General features: G+C 49.0%; 1 protein-coding gene across 1 annotated transcript in view; it reads left to right on the plus strand.

Moving 5' to 3' along the window:
- The window catches only part of LOC136587231 (macrophage mannose receptor 1-like), a 327,799-nt gene that overhangs the window by 260,764 nt on the left and 46,919 nt on the right, over positions 1-20,116 (plus strand). The window contains exons 20-21 of the mRNA XM_066585788.1: positions 12,329-12,445; positions 14,794-14,961. Coding sequence (XP_066441885.1) covers positions 12,329-12,445; positions 14,794-14,961 — 285 coding nt within the window. The remainder of the gene's footprint in view (positions 1-12,328; positions 12,446-14,793; positions 14,962-20,116) is intronic.

Below are 20,116 nucleotides of genomic sequence, written 5' to 3' on the forward strand. Positions count from 1 at the left end.
TTGCATATGGTTCTTTGTATAGAGAAAAAATAGCTGAAATAAAAGTGGATGGGAAGTTGAAATGGCTCAGAACTCTCTCCATATAGATCCAGCTCACCCTGTCGAACGCCTTTTCGGCATCAGTGCCGACCAGTGCTAATTCAATATTGTGGGTCTGTGCGTATCTAATGGCGTGGAGTAACCAGTAACAGTTGTCCCTACCCTCTCTGTTTTTGACAAAGCCAGCTTGTTCTTTATCTATCAGGCGTGGGATGATGTCTTCTAATCTTTTTTCCAGTAGTTTCGCCCACATCTTGATATCGACATTAATAATGGATATGGGCCTATAGCTGCCACAGAGCTCTGGGTTTTTATTTTCTTTATGGATAAGCGTTATGTGCACCTCTTGCGCCTGTTTTGGGAGTTGCTTTCCTGACATGAGTGCGTTCATCACATCTCTCAATTTGGGGGCCAGCGTGTCTTTGAATGTCTTATAATACACTGCTGGGAGGCCGTCTGGGCCTGGGCTCTTTCACTTGGGGCTGTTCTTAATTATTTCTTCCACCTCGCTTAGGGCGATAGGTTGTAGTAAATCTATTGCCTCTGAGTCCTTCAGCTTGGGGAGGTTGGCTAGAGAAAGAAAATGGTCAATCTGGTCTTTGTTGTTGTTCCGATCGGTTGGTGATTCTGTATTTTTAAGGTTATAAAGGTCGGTGTAGAACCTTTGAAAGGTCTCCGCTATTTCCTTTGATGAGGATTTAGTTGCTCCTAAGTGATCTTTATTGGAGGAAATGTGGTTCCTAGATTTGGCTTTCTTAATTAGGGAAGTGAGTAACTTGCTGCCCTTATTGCCATGAGCGTAGAATTTGTATTGGAGATAGAGATGCTTTTTATTGTATCTAGATTCTAGCAAGCGGTTGAGTTCCCGCCTAAGGTCCCCCAGTTCCTCCATGTTGTTTTTGACTAGGGATAGTTTGTTGAGTTGTTCTAGTTTCGCAATTTGAGTTAACAGGTTGTCTATTTTTTTTTTTTTAAACTCGTTTTATTGACAAGTGAACATCATGTCAAATAACAAAAGAAAAACGTTTGCAGTACAAAGTCATACATATGGGCTGGAGGCCAGTCGACCATGCAGCCTACAGTGTTTACACAATCTAGTGCTTTCCATGAGCGCGAGGCGGGGAGGGATACGGGAAGGTGGTTATTGAAGGGAAGGGGTAGTACGATGGGGTGTGTAGTGGAGGGCATGTGTCTGATGTAGGAGTACACTTATAGGCATGCATGCGCATTTGCGAATAAGGACGACTATGGGAGAAAAACATCGTAATATAGATCAGGGTCGGGGGGGGGGGTTCTCCGGCATGGTCCCCCAGGCGGGCGGCCAGGCACCCCCGGCCCGGCTACAGCACCGCTAGGCCCCTAACATCGTCCGCGTAGTGCTGTTATGGCCATGGTAAGTGGCTGCGGAGGAAACAAGGTTAGCGGTGAATCGCACCATTGGCCCCACACTTTTTCAAATTTGTCCGGGCATTTGCGTGCTTTGTAGACTAGGTTGTTATAGGGTATAGTTGAGTTAGTAATTTTTCTCCATAGTGCCAGGGTCGGGCCCCTCCGGTCCATCCATCTCAGTGCGATAACTTTTCTAGCTAGAAATAGGACTTCTCGTAAGAAGATTCTGTCATAATGTTGCCATTGCTCTTCGTCGAGAATGCCGAATAGGCATATTTCTGGGGTGATGGGAACCGGGATGTCAAGGACCGCTGAGAGCAAGTTGACCACCTCGCCCCAGTATGTCTGGACTGTCGGGCAGTCCCAGATCATGTGCCAAAAATCAGCGTACATGCATGTGCATCGGATACATTGCGTGGATGGGATCCTGCCCATCTTATATAGTCTTGCCGGGGTAAGATAGCATTGATGGATTATATATAACTGCGTCATTTTGTTGTTTGCTGAAGGTGAGACCAATAAGGGTGATTCTATAGCTTCTTGGAATGTTTCGTCCGTCAATGTTGGGATTAAGGATTTCCATTTAGTTAGGGCAGGGGGAATCTCCCGAGCTGCCTTTGAATTTATTAGGTGAGAGTACAGTGTTGAGGTGAGCCCTCGGGGGCCCTGTGATCGTAGTACTCCTATTAGTGGGTAGTGGGATATGGTGCTGTTCGCTGGGGGGAACTGCGCCTGGAGCGCGTGCCGAATCTGCAGGTATTTGTAGAAATGAGTTCGGGGTATTTGATATTGGTTCTGCAATTGCTCAAAAGATAGTAGCACATTAGAATTGTATAAGTCACCCAGGCTAACAATCCCATACTGTTCCCATGTCTCCAAATCAGTCAGTGGCAGTAGCTCCCTCAGCCCAGAATTTCTCCACAGGGGCATGTCTGCGATTATGTCGAGGAACCCGCTCACTTCTCTGGCCTTTCGCCAAACTCGCGTAGCCAGTTTGTGAATGGGTAGCATCTTACTCCTCACTGTAGTGGGGAACTCCAGCACTGGCCACAGGTTGGGGATGTTTAGGGTATGCGCCAGGTGGTACTCGGAGTTGGGCAGTGGGCCTTCACTCAGCCAGCATTTTAGGTGAAGCAATTGACCAGCTATGTAGTACAGGAATAAGTCTGGGAGTGCCGAGCCGGCTCTATCTTTGGGTCTCTGGAGTGTAGAGAGTTTAAGCTTTGGGCGAGAGCTTCCCCATATAAACGAGGACATAAGAGAGTTTATAGTCCGAAAGAATCTCATCGGGACTGGCGCTGGGATATGCTGCAGGATGTAAAGACACTTGGGTAGGACTATCATTTTAATTAGGTTGATACGGCCTGCAACCGACAGGGGCAGCGATCCCCAGACTTTGAACTTAGACCTACAAAGGTCCAGCAGAGGAAACACGTTCAAGTCCAGGGTCCGGTTTGTTGTGTTGGTGATTTGAACTCCTAAATATTTAAAATCATTGGAGACCTGTAGGCCACAGAATGAGTGTGTAAGCCGCAGGGGGTTTTGTACAGATATTGGCATTAAGGCAGATTTTGTCCAATTAATATATAGACCCGAGTAACGTCCAAATTTGTTAATGATGTCCATGGCGCGGGGCAAGGACACCATCGGGTCAGACATAAAGAGCATGAGGTCGTCGGCATATAACGCCACTCGGTCCTCCCTATCTCCTATTACGACTCCGCGATAGATTGGGCACGTCCGGAGCATAATGGCCAGTGGCTCCATAGCCAGGGCGAAGAGAAGTGGGGAGAGAGGGCATCCCTGTCTCGTACCCCTGAACAGGGGGATGTATGGGGAACAGGTGCCGTTCACTGAAATTGCCGCCACGGGCGTTTTATATATTAGGGAGATCCATTGAATGAATCTGTCTCCGAACCCAAATCTCTTCGGCACCTGGAGCAGGAAAGGCCACTCAATGGAGTCAAAGGCCTTAGCGGCATCCAGTGAGGCCAGGGCCCAGTCCATCTCCCCCTCCGACCCCACCTGTGTTACCACCTGAACTCGCCTCAGGTTTTCTCTCGTGGATTTGCCCGGCATGAAGCCGGTTTGGTCCGGATGTATCAGATCTAGGATGATGTTATTAAGGCGCCGGACTAACATTTTGGTTAGGAGTTTATAGTCGGAGTTGAGGAGGGAGATGGGCCTGTAGGAGCCGCAATCCAGCGCATCCTTCCCCGGTTTTAGGATGAGCACAATAGTTGCCTCGTAGAAGGATAGGGGCAGGGAATTGTTGCTATAGGCTGCGTTGTATGTTGCCAGTAGTGCGGGTAAAAGGAGTTCTTGATACCTTGTGTAGACTTCTATTGGTAGGCCATCCGGACCCGGGGCTTTACCGCTGGACATCTCCCCAAGAGCCTCCGTGAGCTCATCCAGTGTGAATGGGGCGTCTATTAGTGTCTGCTGGTCATGGGTAAGTGTGGGGAAATTAATGCTTGATAGAAAGCTCTCGAGTTCTTGCTGCGTGGCGTGGAGTCCAGTGGCATACAGCTCGCTATAGAAACGCTGAAAACGCGCTCCTATTGCTTTCTTTTCGTGAAGGATCTCACCTGTCTCGGACACGATACGGAGTATCGATGGTGATGCCGAGTTTTGGTGTACTAGGTGAGCTAGTAAGCTACTGGACTGATTGCCAAGTTCGTAGAATCGCTGCTTTGCAAAGAAGGATGCTCTGCGGGCCTTTTCTTGTAGGTGGATTAGGTATTGCCTTCCCTGCCTTAACCATTGCTCTCTGTGTTCGTCAGATGGGTCCGCAATGTAGGTTGCCTCTAGGTGCACGTATTGGGACGCCATCTCGCGTTCTAGTATAGATTCCCTTTTTATATATGAGATGGATGATTTTAAAGCGCCTCGTAGAAAGGCCTTCAGTGTCTCCCACAGCAGTGTCGGGTCGACGTCTGGCTGATTTAATTCCAGGAAGACAGCGAGCTGGTCATGGATCCTGTCGTTTGTGCCAAACAGGCTTAACCAGAATGGATGTACCCGCCAACTATGCCGATATGCACATGTGTCTGATGTAGAGATTTCTATGTATATGGGGGAGTGGTCTGATATGCCCCTGGGAAGATACTCAATGTGGGCTATTGCAGTGCATAGCCTTGCATTCCCGAGACAGTAGTCTATTCGGGAGAGGGCATTCCTGCCGGCTGAGTGACATGAAAACTCCCGAGCCGCTGGTCGTCTGAGTTTCCAGGCGTCTTGCCATCCGACCTCCTGTAGGAACAGTGCTAGGGGCGAGGGGCTAGCCTGGGTCGGGTGGGCCTGCGGGACGCCGAGCCTGTCCATCTGCGGGTCCAGCACCAGGTTCAGGTCACCCATACATAGTACCGTGGCGTTGGGGTATTGGGAGGCAAACTGGGCGGCTTGATGAAGGATTGCTATATTGGCCGGAGGGGGGAGGTATATTCCCACAAGTACGTAGGGGAGGGGATCTATCCATGCCTGGATAAAAACGTATCTGCCCTCTGGGTCCCTGACTGTGCGTCCCGGCTCCCATCTTAGCCGTTTGTGGATTACTATTGAAACTCCTCTGGCATAGGATGAGTGTGTGGAGTGTAGGGACCATTGGACCCATGGTTTCCGTAGTTGGCCGATTTTCTCTGTGATCATGTGCGTCTCTTGGAGGCATATTATGTGTGGGTTGTAATTTCTGATGAATGAGAAGATCATGGACCGCTTCCTGGGGGCACCCATACCCCGCACATTCCAGGAGAGTATCTTTAGGTTAGCCATTTAATTCGGCCATTTTATATGTACGCAAGGGGGCATCCCCGGTCGGGAAAGGCCGACCCCGCATAGGGACCACTACCGGAGCCCCCCAAGCAGGAGTCCAGGGCTGTTCCCTTTGGTCATGACTTAATTTGTCGCTGAACAGTGTACTGCAAAAACTCATCCAAACAATTACACTTGAAATTATGTCAATATAAATTCGTCTAGGTGTAGCAAACATATTAACCATTAACGTAACGCAAACGTGCGTGTGATGACGGGGAAGACTGTGCACCTAAAGTATGGTGATTATTCTGGGCACAGTCAGACAGATAAAATCTGTTTGGAGCTCTGAAACTCTGAAACCCCATCATCCCAGGTACATAGCTTAGGGTTTTCACTGCCTAACGAGGGGTTGGCGTAGGTGTCCAAGTCAGCCAGAATATAGATTTGTGTATAACGGATTCTACTCATTATTTATCACTCTACAATGTAATTAAGCAAAGTAGACAATATATAGGTATGTGGTATTAAGAGACGGCAGGAAGGGAGGCGGAGGGATAGGGGAGGAGAGGGAAGGGGGAGCAGCGAGGGAGTAAGCATAAGTGTGTACATTTACGGGATCAAGTATTGCAAGAGATGTTAAACTGACCATCCTTGAATGTCCAGATACTCTCCCCCCCCCCCCCCCCCCCCCCCGGAGTGAACCTGTCAGGAGATCACCGGCGTCTGGGGGATCTTGGCAGACGATTAAGCCAGTCCTCGGCTTCCTCTGGAGTGGAGAAAAAGAAGGCTCGCTCGTTGTGGACCACGCGAAGTCGTGCTGGATACATCATGGAGTATGGTATGGAGGCCTCTCTCAGCCGGCGCTTGACTGCCACGAAGGATGCTCTGGTTTTCTGGAGAGCAGCATAAAAGTCTGGAAAAAGAGAAATATTAGCGTTCTGGTATTGGAGGTTTTGCGCACGCCTGGCGGCCTGGAGGGCTATATCCCGATCTTTACTGCTGAGTAGTCTTGCCAGCATCGGTCTTGGGGGTGCTCCTGGAGGCAGGGGGCGGCCCGGAACCCTGTGGGCCCGCTCAACGGCAAAGGCTGCGGTGAACTTGGCATCTGGCAGGAGAGCTTTCAGCCAGGTTTCCATGAACGAACATGGGTCTTGGCCCTCGGCACGTTCCGGCAGGCCTATTATTCGGAGGTTATTTCTACGCAGTCTGTTTTCTAGGTCGTCTGCACGTTGGGCCCAGGCGTTTGCAGCTTTGTCAAGTTCTGTAAGCTTGCCAGGTATCGGCGTCACTGTGTCCTCGAGTTGGGACACACGCGTCTCCACCTCTCCAACTCTACTTCTGAGAGTATGCATGTCTTGCCGCAACAGTCCAACATCTATTTTGACTTCCTCAATTTTCCCTGTCAATGAGGTGGTGCTAGAGTGGATTGCTTCCAGGAGCTGTACAGTAACTTGCCTCAGCGTCGGCTCCTGCTCGACCTCCGGGGAAAGGGGGGGCCCCGAAGCCCCGTTCACCCCCACGTCCGGTCCAGCCGATTGATGAGGGGTATCGGTCGTTGGCTCAAGTACGAAGGCCCTAAGGCGCTCCGTTATCGGTGGGGGAGTACTACGGCTCATCTTGGAGGACCTGCGGCTGCCCCGCCTGCGGGAGGAGGACGGCGGAAGTATGTTTGTGGTCTTTATACGATGGGGGATCAGCGGAGGATCTCCCTTTACGAGGAGGCTTGAGATGTATAAATACGTCCCGTTTCAGATGGAAGGTGGACTTTAGATTGCAGAGATTTCTATATTACGTGGCTTAGGCGGTTTATCAGTCGCGGCGTGGTTGACGTTTATTGTTTGTTTCGACCAGGAGAGAGGCCGCGGTGGTCACGGGTTCAGCTGTCAGGGTGCGGCTGGTGCAATCGTGGCACTTTAACTGAGATGGGGGTATGGAGAGGGCCTGAAGGCCAGCAGTCTGGTGCCGCGGTTTGACGGTATGCCGCCCGTCGGTCTCTGGAGTTTTTTTTTTTTTTTATTAAGGAGAGGTGGATGGCCGGGGGTGCCCCCCGCTGTACTTGGATCCGCGGGTGGTGGTTGCGCACTCTGAGCAGCAGGATCGCTCAATTGTGGGTGCTAACTACCAGCCCCTCTTGTTGGGATGCTGTGTAAGGTGTTATGGCTGTGGGGCAAACAGTGTGTGCCTTGTATGGCTCTGGCTCCGGTGTGCTTGCCGAGGCAAGGGGGTGGTGCACCGAGCCCCGTCTGTGTAGCTCCCGAAAAGGTCAGGCCGGGGTTTCCCCGCTCTCCCCAGCGCCCCAGAAGGAGCTGGGGAAGGAGTGTTATGCTTGGGGCACTGCGCGGGAGTCCGCTCCGTTCCAGCGGGCCCTCCCCCCTCCTATGCCGCGCGGGGACTTCGGACAGCCGGGTCCGGGGTGTCACAGCTTCTCCGGAGCTCCCGCTAGCCGGTGTCACCTCCCGGTCCGCACCCCCAGCCGTCGCTATCCTCAGGGGATCCTGCGCTCTCACCGGGTCTTCTTGGTGCACGTCGGGCTCTCGCCGCCGCACCCGACCGGAAGTCGCTGTATCGGAGCCTGGGGAGCGGGCCCCGATCTGGGGCTGGGGATTCTTCTGTCGGACGCCCGTCGGAGCTCCCTCCGCCTCGCCACGGGTGCTCAGCTGGACTTGGGTGAGTACTGTTTAGGGGGGTCAGGCAGGCAGGATGGGTGCAGGATGATGGGGTTTTCTGCGGAGCTCAAGCTGCGTGCGACTTTACAGCATGGCTGCTGGACACGCCCCCCAGGTTGTCTATTTTTAATTGATGTTGCTTCTTGAGTTTGGAACCCAGTGAGATGAACAGGCCTCTAACGTATGCCTTATGGGTCTCCCACAGGACTGGGGTGTTTACATCTCCCGTGTCGTTAAGCAGAAAAAACTCTTCTAGCAACTCTGAGAGGCGGTCCCTCTCTATATCAGAGTCCAATAAGGAAGCATTCAGTTTCCAGATCCATTCCCTATGTCCTTCTACGCTAAATCTAAGATCTACGTGTATGGGGGAGTGGTCTGAGATGGTGATTGCTTCTATTTTTGCTTTCACTACCTTAGGCAAGATTTCCTCTGGGAGACATATAAATGGTCTAGTCTTTGGAACGAGTTATGCACTTGTGAAAAGTATGTGAAATCCTTTTCTGAGGGGTTGATGGTTCTCCATGCGTCCACGACTCTCATCTCCCGAAGTATTTTATGTAGCTTTTTGGTTTGTCTCTGGGAGATCCATGATCTACCCTTGGACGAATCTAGTAGGGGGTTGAGGAACAGGTTAAAATCTTCTCCTAATACAATTGGGCCCTCGGCAAATTCTTTCAGTGTTCTTAACTGTTCTAACAGCCAATTTACTTGGTTCGAGTTAGGGGCATAAAGGTTTGCTATTGTTATTTTTGCGCTATTAATGGAGCCTTTTATGAAAAGCATTCTCCCTAACTCGTCTGTGTACTTAGCCTTCAGGGTGAAAACGATAGACTTGTGTATCAAGATTGACACCCGTTTAGAAGCGGAGACTGGATGTGTGTTATGATAATACTGGGGAAAGTTTTTCCCGGGTAGGTGACTATGTTTATCGGCCTTAAATGTGTCTCCTGGAGGAGCAAGATCTTGGTGTTGTATTTTTTAACTAATTGTGATATGTTGTACCTTTTTAGAGGAGAGTTCATTCCCCAGACATTGAACGACGTGACTCTGAGCAGCTCCGCGGCCTCCGGCCTTCCCATCGCCATCTAGCAAGACTGAATGATATTTATTAGACACTAGAAGACAAAGATATCAAAGTTAGAGGTCAGCGCACAGATTAAATACTCAATATACCTTCAAGACTGAGCAGACTGTCCGTTGTTGCCGATCGGACCGTGTCTCTACTATCTCCGGCTGTTTGTATATTCTGAGTTAGAATGGGGGGGGGGGCTTAGGAAAGTAAAAGGGAAAAGAGGGTGGGGTAGGTAGGTCACACAATAAAAAACGAAAACACTTATAAATTTAGATTAACAAAACAGCACTTTCAGTGCTGTGAAAGATACGGATGTGCTCTGTTGAATTACTAGAGCACGGGCGTATATTCCAGGCGGGAAAAGAGTTTTTCTGTTTTAGACGGGTAAAGTTAAGCTAAGGCCTAATCGGGGGAGCACAAATAGGACATTCTCCTTGTGAGGAAACAAAGCAGGGGGTGGTCAACCGGGAAGATACAGTCAGCGGAAACCAGTTGCATCCTTAGAACTCTGAAATTTGGCGAGCAGTCTTTCTCGTGTCCCGGGGGTGGTCCTCTCGGGCTTTGCCAACAGGTCCTTGTTGGACCTAAGAGTTCGCCTGATGCTTTAAAACAAAACAAAGTTGAGGGATTAGAGGAATCCCTGTCTTTTTATCTTCAGGTGGTTCCATCTGTATTTTCCTCTCTCTGCTTCTTTTTTTGTTTGCTGCGAGGGGATTTCACGTGGGAGACTGTGTGCCAGCTGTCTTGTGAGGATGGCGTAGGCAGTGGTGGGAGTCTCGGGAGTTCCGGAAGGGGGAGCCAGTTGGGAAGACTTATGGGCTCTAGCCCCAAGGAATGCCAGTTTTCCTGTAAGTCCTCTGGGGATCTTATGTTGAACCTCCTTCCTTTGTAGGTGATCCCGATGCCAAAAGGAAACAACCATGCATATTTGATATTTTTGGCTTTTAGTTTGTCTAAAAGAGGTCGCAATAATCTGCGCTTGGCAAGGGTGGAGGGGGAGAGGTCCTGAAAGATCTGGATCGCTACCCCATCATATTCTAAATTTCTGGAGTCACGTGCCGCATTCAAAATGGCCACTGCGTCCGAAAATGATAGCACTTTGCACACTATGTCCCTGGGGGGGTCAGATGGGGCCGGTTGTGGTCTGAGAGCCCTATGAACTCTCTCTATGACGATCCCTGCTGCTCTTTCCTCCCCCAACAAACTCACAAAAATTTCCATCGTAACTTTCTGCAGGGTTTCAGATGCCCAGGTCTCTGGGAGACCTTTTATACGGACATTATTGCGGCGACTCCTATTTTCCAAGTCCTCTTGCAGGAGTATCATCTTATTTAACTGGGAGTGCTGCTCCTTCACCACTGCTGCCAGCTGCCCCGAGTGTGTGGTGATGGTTGCCGTGGAGTTTTCAAGCTCCTCCACTCTCCTCCCCACGCTCCTTACCTCCTCCCCACGCTCCTTACCTCCTCTTTGATAGCTGTCAGCTCATCGAGCAGGGGCTTCATAGTTGTGGACAGGAGATCTCTCATAAATCCTTTTGAGAGGGGTTCGTCCTCCTCCTCCTCCGAGGACATTTCTCCTTCCCGCGCTGCTGCCGGGGCTGAAGCTGCCGCCGGCGCCATCTTCCCTGCCGCGTGTGGGGAGCGGGAGCTTCTGTCTTTTAGGAATCCCTGAAGATCTGTTTGTCTCCATACCGGCTGAGGAGTCACAGCGTGATCTCCTGCTTTTTCCCTGCCAAGCTTCCCCATTATCAGGTAAGATCGCTGCTTTAGAATGCCTCTCTCTGTGCTGCGCTCTAGGCGTCCATCTCTCTCCGCGGTTAGGCTCCGCCCCAAAACACCCTTTATTATGGACAAAAATAACAAAAGAAACATATTGAAGACAATGTTCAGAAGCGGCGCTCCAGTAGTGTATGACAATTACTATATAATCTTATAGGGAAATAAATAAATAAACAGGATATTTATGGAAACCTCTCCTGCACATATTATTACGTCTATCTAGATGTGAGGGGTGCCACGGGTCCGGCACCCCCAAACAAGTAAGATCCCAAGTGTGATTTCGTTCAGTACAACGGAGCGCTGAGAGTTTTTACCTTTAAAAGAAACATATTAGGTATTGCCATGTTTTAATGACCCATCCTATAAAAAGATTTTGTCCTTTATCTGATATGGTAAACAATGAGAAAAATTAACAATAAATGCCAGAATTGCTATGTTTCATTTACACGCTTTCCAAAACACCCAATAAAAAGTGATTAAAAGTTGCACGTACCCCAAAATGGTTCCAATGGAAAATACAACTCAACCCCCAATAAACAAGACCTGCCACAGCTCATTTGGTGAATAGATTCACCAAGTTTATGCATCTGTCCTAAGCTCCTGAGAGGAACTGAAGAGCAACGATGAAAGCCAAAGGAGCACAGAATTCCAGGGAGCACTGCAGCCCCTTCATTTTAGTGATCAGGCCCAGGCCACCACTGAACAACACTCTTGCCATGCCAGAGTAACATGTCGAGAGTTTTTTAAAAAGTGCGGTTAGTTTTTAATATGTAAAATAGGCCAGTCACTAAGAGATACATACATTGTATAATTTAGCAGACAAATGCAAGTTCAATTCCTTTTTTTATTCATTACAACAATGCTGTAAATATATTTTTTTTAAAACACCGTTTACCCATGTTTTAACATAAACTAATCCAAATAGCATACAAGTCCGATCTATTAAACTCTATGTAAGAACTGCACTTTTTGGTCACTCTATCTCCAAGAGAAAATTTTATGAAAAGTGATCAAAAAGTCATATGTATCCCAAAATGGTACCGATAGAAAATACAGGTCATCCTGCAAAACTTCAGCCTTCATACAACCTCAACAATGGAAAAATAATAATTTATGGTGGCCTTTAAAAAAAAAGATTTTTTTCTGTTTAAAGCAATGCGACCAAAAAAACTACTGATATTGGTATTGCCATAATCATACTGAGCAACAGAAAACAGCTAATATGTCATTTTTGCCTTACCATGCAGACGATATAAGCATGACTCCCAAAAACCTGTGGAATTGCATTTTTTCCCCCTTTCACTACAATTAGACACTACCTACCACGTTACTGATCACAAGATGTCAAGCGCCAGCTGATCCTAATGCAGTGATTTTCAGTGTATGATATATTAGATAGTAGTACTGAAAAATACAACTTGGCCCACAAGACCGAAGTCCTCATACAGAAATATCGATGTAATAATAAGAAAATTATAATTTTTTTTTTAAATCTGGGAGGAAAAATAAAACTGCCTTGTTCCTCATGGGTTAATGAGGCATCAGATGGGTGAATATGTTGTGTAATATCATATCCATAGAGGAACAGAGATTCCAAGCAAACAGAATTATTCAGTATGTCAATTCTTTAGGTGCCAGTTTAACATCCATTGAAGATTCCACCGAATCAGATTTCCTTCTCTATCATACTGAGTTACTCAGAAACCAGGAAGAAGAATTTTGGATTGGACTTTACAAGAACGTGAAAGGTAAAGTATCAGAACATTCACTATTTCAGCAGAAAACACGTAATTCAGATCATTCTTTATTTCTGTCTTTTCCCTCGCTCCTTTTCCTTGTGTTGTTGTTACTATTCTGCACAATGGACTAATGTGTCCTTTAATATCTAATTAATAAAGTCACTCTCCAGTGAAAACCATTAAAGGGAGTCAATCATCAAAATGTTGCCCTCCAAACCGCTGCCAGCATTTGGTAGAGCAGTTACACACGGGTGGAGATATACCTTTGTTCCCCTTTATACACTCTTCACTTCTGAGAAAATGAAGCTTAAAGAGGTTGTGCCAAATTTTAAGGTTATCCCCTACATACCGGAGAGTGGATAACTTTGTGATGGATGAGGGCCTGACCACTGTGACTCCCACCGATCCCAGGAACGGGGGTCTGGTTGGTCCCTGAGTGAATCGTGCAGGAGTATCACTGCTCCATTCACTTCAAAGACAGAATCAGAGATTGTCTTCTACTGGGTAATCTCTGGTGCTGTTTTAAAGCCTGAATGCCAGAGAAAATAGGGACAGGCTCAAGATCAGTGGACTGTCTGTTGGAACTAAGTCACGGCTCGAGGAGAGAGGTCTCCCTGGTAGATCCATTTCCTGCAGGTGACTCTTCACCTCCGGGTCAGTTGGAATTGTATCATCCTCCAGTTGTTGCAACACCAGGAACACAGGTGTAGTCAGGGGAGTATGCCAGGTAAGTTCCTGGTTGCAGCTGTGGTGACAAGGTGCCTCCCCAAAGCAATCTTGAGCCTCTATAATGCTGGTAAACTGACATCTTTATTTGAAAAGATGCTCGTTTGTCTGAACTCTCTCGGTGTATTGGTGGTCTGGTGTCTGTGTAACCTGAAGACTACACTCGCCTCGCTCCTCTTTGAGGAGAAACTTCTTCCTTTTTTCAGTGTTTTCAGGGAGAGCCTTATTTTAGTACACTCTGCTTCTTGAACTTTCACATTCTCTCTTGGAGAGTTGAAACCACCCACATATATATAGCTTCTGGTTACCAAGTGACAAGGGAACATGCACATAGTGCTAGGAGGTGGACAGCTTTATTCCAGGTAGAGCAAATATAACACATATTTTGAACAAGAAATGCCTGTTACATCCCAGCCTATACCTCTCTACACTGTCATTGAAGTGAATGGAGCATGCCTGCATGACCTCTACTCCATTCACTTCAAGACCAAATGGGCCCCATTCTCAGGATTGGTGGCCGTCCCCGTGGTCAGACCTCTACCAATTATAAAGTTTTCCCTTTTGCTGTGGATAGAAAATAACTTAATAACTTGGCACAATCCCTTTAATCTAATATGCACATTAGCTGGCAGGTGCCAGGGGTGGTCCCAATACTAGCAAGTGCTATGGCTTTCCCTGCATAGTCCTGTCCAGTGCTTCTGCCTTTTCCCCTACGAGACAGCAATCAGCAGGTGTTCATGACGTTATAACTCTCAAAATTTCATGCATGCGTCATTTGTTCCTAGGGTGGTGTATGCGCAATGCACTCCCTGCTGGGGACAGCTGGCTCACAGACGTACTGTGCATATGCCAGGCTAGGACTGAGATTTTAGCCTAGGCATGAGCAAGATTTCAATGTTAAGGTTGATCATGTCAAGATTGTTTAATGATTGTAGGGCTATGACTTGGAAAATAAGAAGCTGCTAGGCCACATTATACAGCGAGAATCAGAATACTTTTTCCGGTATTGGGACTGCCCTCAGAGCCCTTGCCAGCTAATATTCTGCACTCTGCTGTTTCTTTGCATAGAAAAGCTCTGGAGCAGTGTGAACAAGTCTTTGTTGTTTGTACTACACAGATACCCTTCTATGCAAGGAAACAGCAGAGCACAGCCGTAAATGGTGGCCTGGAGCTATTGTGCATGCGCTGCAGAGATCCTGGCCACTCAGCACACGGAGCTAGAGGTGCCCAAGCACTGATCAGCTGTTTGTCGGGCTGGTGTGCTTGTGCTCTGTGCAGACGGCTCCATTCTCACTGCAATGGGGAAGGTTTGTATCACAGGGAAAGTTGGCATTGAAGTGAATAGGAACTTGGTGTGTAATCCCACATCTGGCCACTGTAGTGGGAATGGAAGTGTCTGTTTCCTGCAAAAATCAGCTCAGGGCATAAAGACACCAGCCTAGCAAACAACTGATCAGTGGATGGGGGTCCCAGGCAGCAGACCCCTGCTGATCTACTATTGATGGACAATCCTAAGAGTTAGCCATCAGTAGTTTACAACTGGATCCTGCTGCATTGTATATTACAACATATAACATATCCTGAAATGCGCACCTTGTATTAAGTAGGATATTCTGTATTTGTGTTTATAGATGAGTGGCTTTGGTTGGACAATACACCCGTGGACTTTGTAAACTGGAACAATGAGGCACCCGATAAAGATATGTCTTTTGACTGTTTGATGATGAATGCCATAAAAGGAACATGGGATATCAAATGGTGCTATTCAGACAGAGGGTACATATGTAAGACATTAAAAAGTAAGTAAATATAAAACTATAACTTTTTTAATTCTAGAGACCCATTATTGTAAAGTTTATGTCTAAAGTAAAGATAAGTACAAATCACACAGGACATCAACACGTTTGGGAATTCCAAAAACTAAAAAAATGCTCCTGCGCTGTCTCAAACAATCAACCGGGTTTTGACAATTGCAATATTGTCTGAAAGGTTTATTTAAGTACAACGTGTTTCGTCGCATGCAAGCGACTTTATCAAGTACATAACAAAAAATGTATCACATTGCATCCTTATATAGTTACTTACATTTGTGATGTGGCATTCTTCTCTATGAAGTTCCGGGTAGGCGACGCTCACGTGACCTCCACGTCATGCGAGCAGCGTCAGTATGAAGGGTATGGGAGCAAGAAGTGAAAGCGAAACTACTTCCGGGAACGGAGGGAACATGTGACCTTGCGGTCACATGAGCGGTAGCGTTGTGTGTCACCCCGCCCATCGTGGTGACGTGCTTACCTTCAGTTACGGTGGGGGAATGTTTTGCTGGGACACTCCTCCTGGTATGCTCTATGGAGTGGCAGCGTGGGTTAGCGTGTTGACGCGGGCTGGCGTGATGACATCACCGACGTGGTGACGCGGGATCACGTGATCCCATTACATAGGAAAACCAGGTCCTGCCCTTTACCACGGAGACTAAGAAGACAATGAATGTTACTTTCTATTTGTAATACCAGAATCAAATTTAAGCATTGCAACAAATTGGTATGATGAATTTGCATTAAGTCTCCTTTATATTCATGCGTGGATTGCTGGATTAATATGATAATTAATAAATAACATAAAAACCATCTTGGTTTGTCCGCAGTATTTATAAGGAATAAAGTGCTTAGTGCTATCTATAAAGTGCATATATATATATAAAATAGAGGGATATCCTTGCAAACTTCTGAGTTGAATGTCACATATAAGGAATACAAATTATATATGTATACATACATGTGATGCTGAAGTATTTAGTAATTCAGATTTTTCATGTCTGTAATAGATATAATCATATAATTTAGTATAGTATAAATAAATGTGACAAATATAAAAAATAATTATTAGAGATGAGCGAACGTACTCGTCCGAGCTTGATGCTCGGGCGAATATTAGCGTGTTCGGGATGCTCGTTACTCGTAACGAGTACCACGCGGTGTTCCGGTTACTTTCAGTTTCCTCTCTGAGACGTTAGCGCGCTTTTCTGGCCAATAGAAAGACAGGGAAGGCATTACAACTTCCCCCTGTGACGTTCAAGCCCTATACCACCCCCCTGCTGTGAGTGGCTGGGGCGATCAAATGTCACCGGAGTATAAAAATCGGCCCCTCCCGCGGCTCGGCTCAGATGCCTTGTCAGTTAGCTGAGGGACAGTGGTATCGTGCTGGAGCTGCTGTAGGGAGAGCGTTAGGAGTTAGTGTAGGCTTCAAGAACCCTAAAGGTCCTTCTCAGGGCCACATCTACTAGTGTGCAGTACTGTGTTAGCACAGTATTTTTTATTTTTTTTTCAAAATTGGATCTGCAGAGCATTGCGCCCTGCAATAGGGACAGATGTGGGGGTTAGGCAGGGAGAGTGTTAGGAGTTAGTGTAGGCTTCAAGAACCCCAACGGTCCTTTCTAGGGCCACATCTATGCGTGTGCAGTACTGTCCAGGCTGCTGTTAGCAGTGTTGCATTTTTTTTTTTTTCTCAAAACCGGCTGTGCAGACCATTGCACCCGGCATTAATACTACAGGGATAGAATTGTGTAGGCAGGGCCAGAAGACCTACATTATTCATTGAATAGACGCAGTGTGGCTTGTCCTTTGAAAAACAAGGGAAAAAATTCTTTCGCCTGCCTCTGACAGTCCTCAGGGCTCTGGGTACGTGTGTGCTGCGTGCAGAACGTTAAAAAAAATCAGACGCAGCCAGCTACGCTTTACTGCAGGCTTGCGCCAATTTTTTTTCCTGCATGGGAAATCCCTGATCTACTGGAGCCAATAACTTTGCATCACTGCAGTTCTCTGACACATTTGCAGGGCCACAACATAGTTATTAAACTTAGTAGTATTCATTGAATACACGCAGTGTGGCTTGTCCTTTGAAAAACTAGGGAAAAAATTCTATTTTGGCTGCAGGCTTGCGCCAATTTCTTTCCTGGCTTGGAAATCACTGGTAATACAGCATGCTGAGGGGTAGGGGTAGGCCAAGAGGACGTGGACGCGGCAGAGGACGCGTAGGCCCAAGTGAGGGTGTGGGCACAGGCCGAGCTCCTGATCCAGGTGTGCGGCAGCCGACTGCTGCGCGATTAGGAGAGAGGCACGTTTCTGGCGTCCCCACATTCATCGCCCAATTAATGGGTCCACGCGGGAGACCTTTATTAGAAAATGAGCAGTGTGAGCAGGTCCTGTCGTGAATGGCAGAAAGTGCTTCGAGCAAGCTATCATCCACCCAGAGTTCTGCGCTGTCCAGTGCTGCAAATCCGAATCCTCTGTCTGCTGCTCCTCCTTCCTCCCAGCCTCCTCACTCCACTACAATGACACATGCTCAGGAGCGGGAAGACTCCCAGGAACTGTTCTCGGGCCCCTGCTCAGATTGGGCAGCAGTGGTTCCTCTCCCACCAGATGAGTTTATCGTCACTGATGCGCAACCATTGGAAAGTTCCCGGGGTCCGGGGGATGAGGCTGGGGACTTCCGGCAACTCTCTCAAGACCTTTCAGTGGGTGAGGAGGATGATGACGATGAGACACAGTTGTCTTGCAGTGAGGTAGTAGTAAGGGCAGTAAGTCCGAGGGAGGAGCGCACAGAGGATTCGGAGGAAGAGCAGCAGGACGATGAGGTGACTGACCCCACCTGGTGTGCAACGCCTACACAGGACAGGTCTTCAGAGGGGAAGGCACGGGCAGCAGAAGGGCAGGTTGCAAGAGGCAGTGCGGTGTCCAGGGGTAGAGGCAGGGCCAGACCAAATAATCCACCAACTGTTTCCCAAAGCACACCCTCGCGCCATGCTACCCTGCAGAGGCCGAGGTGCTCTAAGGTCTGGCAGTTTTTCACCAAGACGCCTGACGACCGATGAACAGTGGTGTGCAACCTTTGTCGCGCCAAGATCAGCCGGGGAGCCACCACCAACAGCCTCACCACCACCAGCATGCGCAGACATATGATGGCCAAGCACCCCACAAGGTGGGACGAAGGCCGTTCACCGCCTCCGGTTTGCACCGCTGCCTCTCCCCCTGTGCCCCAACCTGCCACTGAGATCCAACCCCCCTCTCAGGACACAGGCACTACCGTCTCATGGCCTGCACCCACACCCTCACCTCCGCTGTCCTCGGCCCCATCCACCAATGTCTCGCACCGCACAGTCCAGCCGTCGCTAGCGCAAGTGTTGGAGCGCAAGCGCAAGTACGCCGCCACGCACCCGCACGCTCAATCGTTAACCGTCCACATAGCCAAATTTATCAGCCTTGAGATGCTGCCGTATAGGGTTGTGGAAACGGAGGCTTTCAAAGCTATGATGGCGGCAGCGGCCCCGCGCTACTCAGTTCCCAGTCGCCACTACTTTTCCCGATGTGCCGTCCCAGCCCTGCACGACCACGTCTCCCGCAACATTGTACGCGCCCTCACCAATGCGGTTAGTGGCAAGGTCCACTAAACTACGGACACGTGGACAAGCACAGGCGGGCAGGGCCACTACATCTCCCTGACGGCACATTGGGTGAATTTAGTGGAGGCTGGGACAGAGTCAGAGCCTGGGACCGCTCACGTCCTACCCACCCCCAGAATTGCGGGCCCCAGCTCGGTGGTGGTATGTTCGGCGGTGTATGCTTCCTCCACTAAAGCACCCTCCTCCTCAACCTCTGTCTCGCAATCTAGATGTGTCAGCAGCAGCAGGATGTCGCCAGCAGTTGGTGTCGCGCGGCGTGGCAGCACAGCGGTGGGCAAGCGTCAGCAGGCCGTGCTGAAACTACTCAGCTTAGGAGATAGGAGGCACACGGCCCACGAACTGCTGCAGGGTCTGACAGAGCAGACCGACCGTTGGCTTGCGCCGCTGAGCCTCCAACCGGGCATGGTCGTGTGTGACAACGGCCGTAACCTGGTGGCGGCTCTGCAGCTCGGCAGCCTCACGCACGTGCCATGCCTGGCCCACGTCTTTAATTTGGTGGTTCAGCGCTTTCTGAAAAGCTACCCACGCTTGTCAGACCTGCTCGTAAAGGTGCGCCGGCTCTGCGCACATTTCCGCAAGTCCCACACGGACGCTGCCACCCTGCGCACCCTGCAACATCGGTTTAATCTGCCAGTGCACCGACTGCTGTGCGACGTGCCCACACGGTGGAACTCTACGCTCCACATGTTGGCTAGGCTCTATGAGCAGCGTAGAGCTATAGTGGAATACCAACTCCAACATGGGCGGCGCAGTGGGAGTCAGCCTCCTCAATTCTTTTCAGAAGAGTGGGCCTGGTTGGCAGACATCTGCCAGGTCCTTCGAAACTTTGAGGAGTCTACCCAGGTGGTGAGCGGCGATGCTGCAATCATTAGCGTCACCATTCCTCTGCTATGCATTTTGAGAAGTTCCCTGCAAACCATAAAGGCAGCCGCTTTGCGCTCGGAAACAGAGCCGGGGGAAGACAGTATGTCGCTGGATAGTCAGAGCACCCTCCTGTCTATATCTCAGCGCGTTCAGGAGGAGGAGGAGGAGCATGAGGAGGATGAGGAGGAGGGGGAAGAGACAGCTTGGCCCACTGCTGACGGTACCCATGCTGCTTGCCTGTCATCATTTCAGCGTGTATGGCCTGAGGAGGAGGAGGAGGATCCTGAAAGTGATCTTCCTAGTGCGGACAGCCATGTGTTGCGTACAGGTACCCTGGTACACATGGCTGACTTCATGTTAGGATGCCTTTCTCGTGACCCTCGCGTTTCACGCATTCTGGCCACTACGGATTACTGGGTGTACACACTGCTCGACCCACGCTATAAGGAGAACCTTCCCACTCTCATTCCCGAAGAGGAAAGGGGTTCGAGAGTGTTGCTATACCACAGGACCCTGGCGGACAAGCTGATGGTAAAATTCCCATCCGACAGCGCTAGTGGCAGAAGGCGCAGTTCCGATGGCCAGGTAGCAGGGGAGGTGCGTAGATCGAGCAGCATGTACAGCCCAGGCAGTGC

Source organism: Eleutherodactylus coqui, chromosome 12, assembly GCF_035609145.1.
Source record: "Eleutherodactylus coqui strain aEleCoq1 chromosome 12, aEleCoq1.hap1, whole genome shotgun sequence".
In the NCBI taxonomy this organism is placed as follows: Eukaryota; Metazoa; Chordata; class Amphibia; order Anura; family Eleutherodactylidae; genus Eleutherodactylus; species Eleutherodactylus coqui.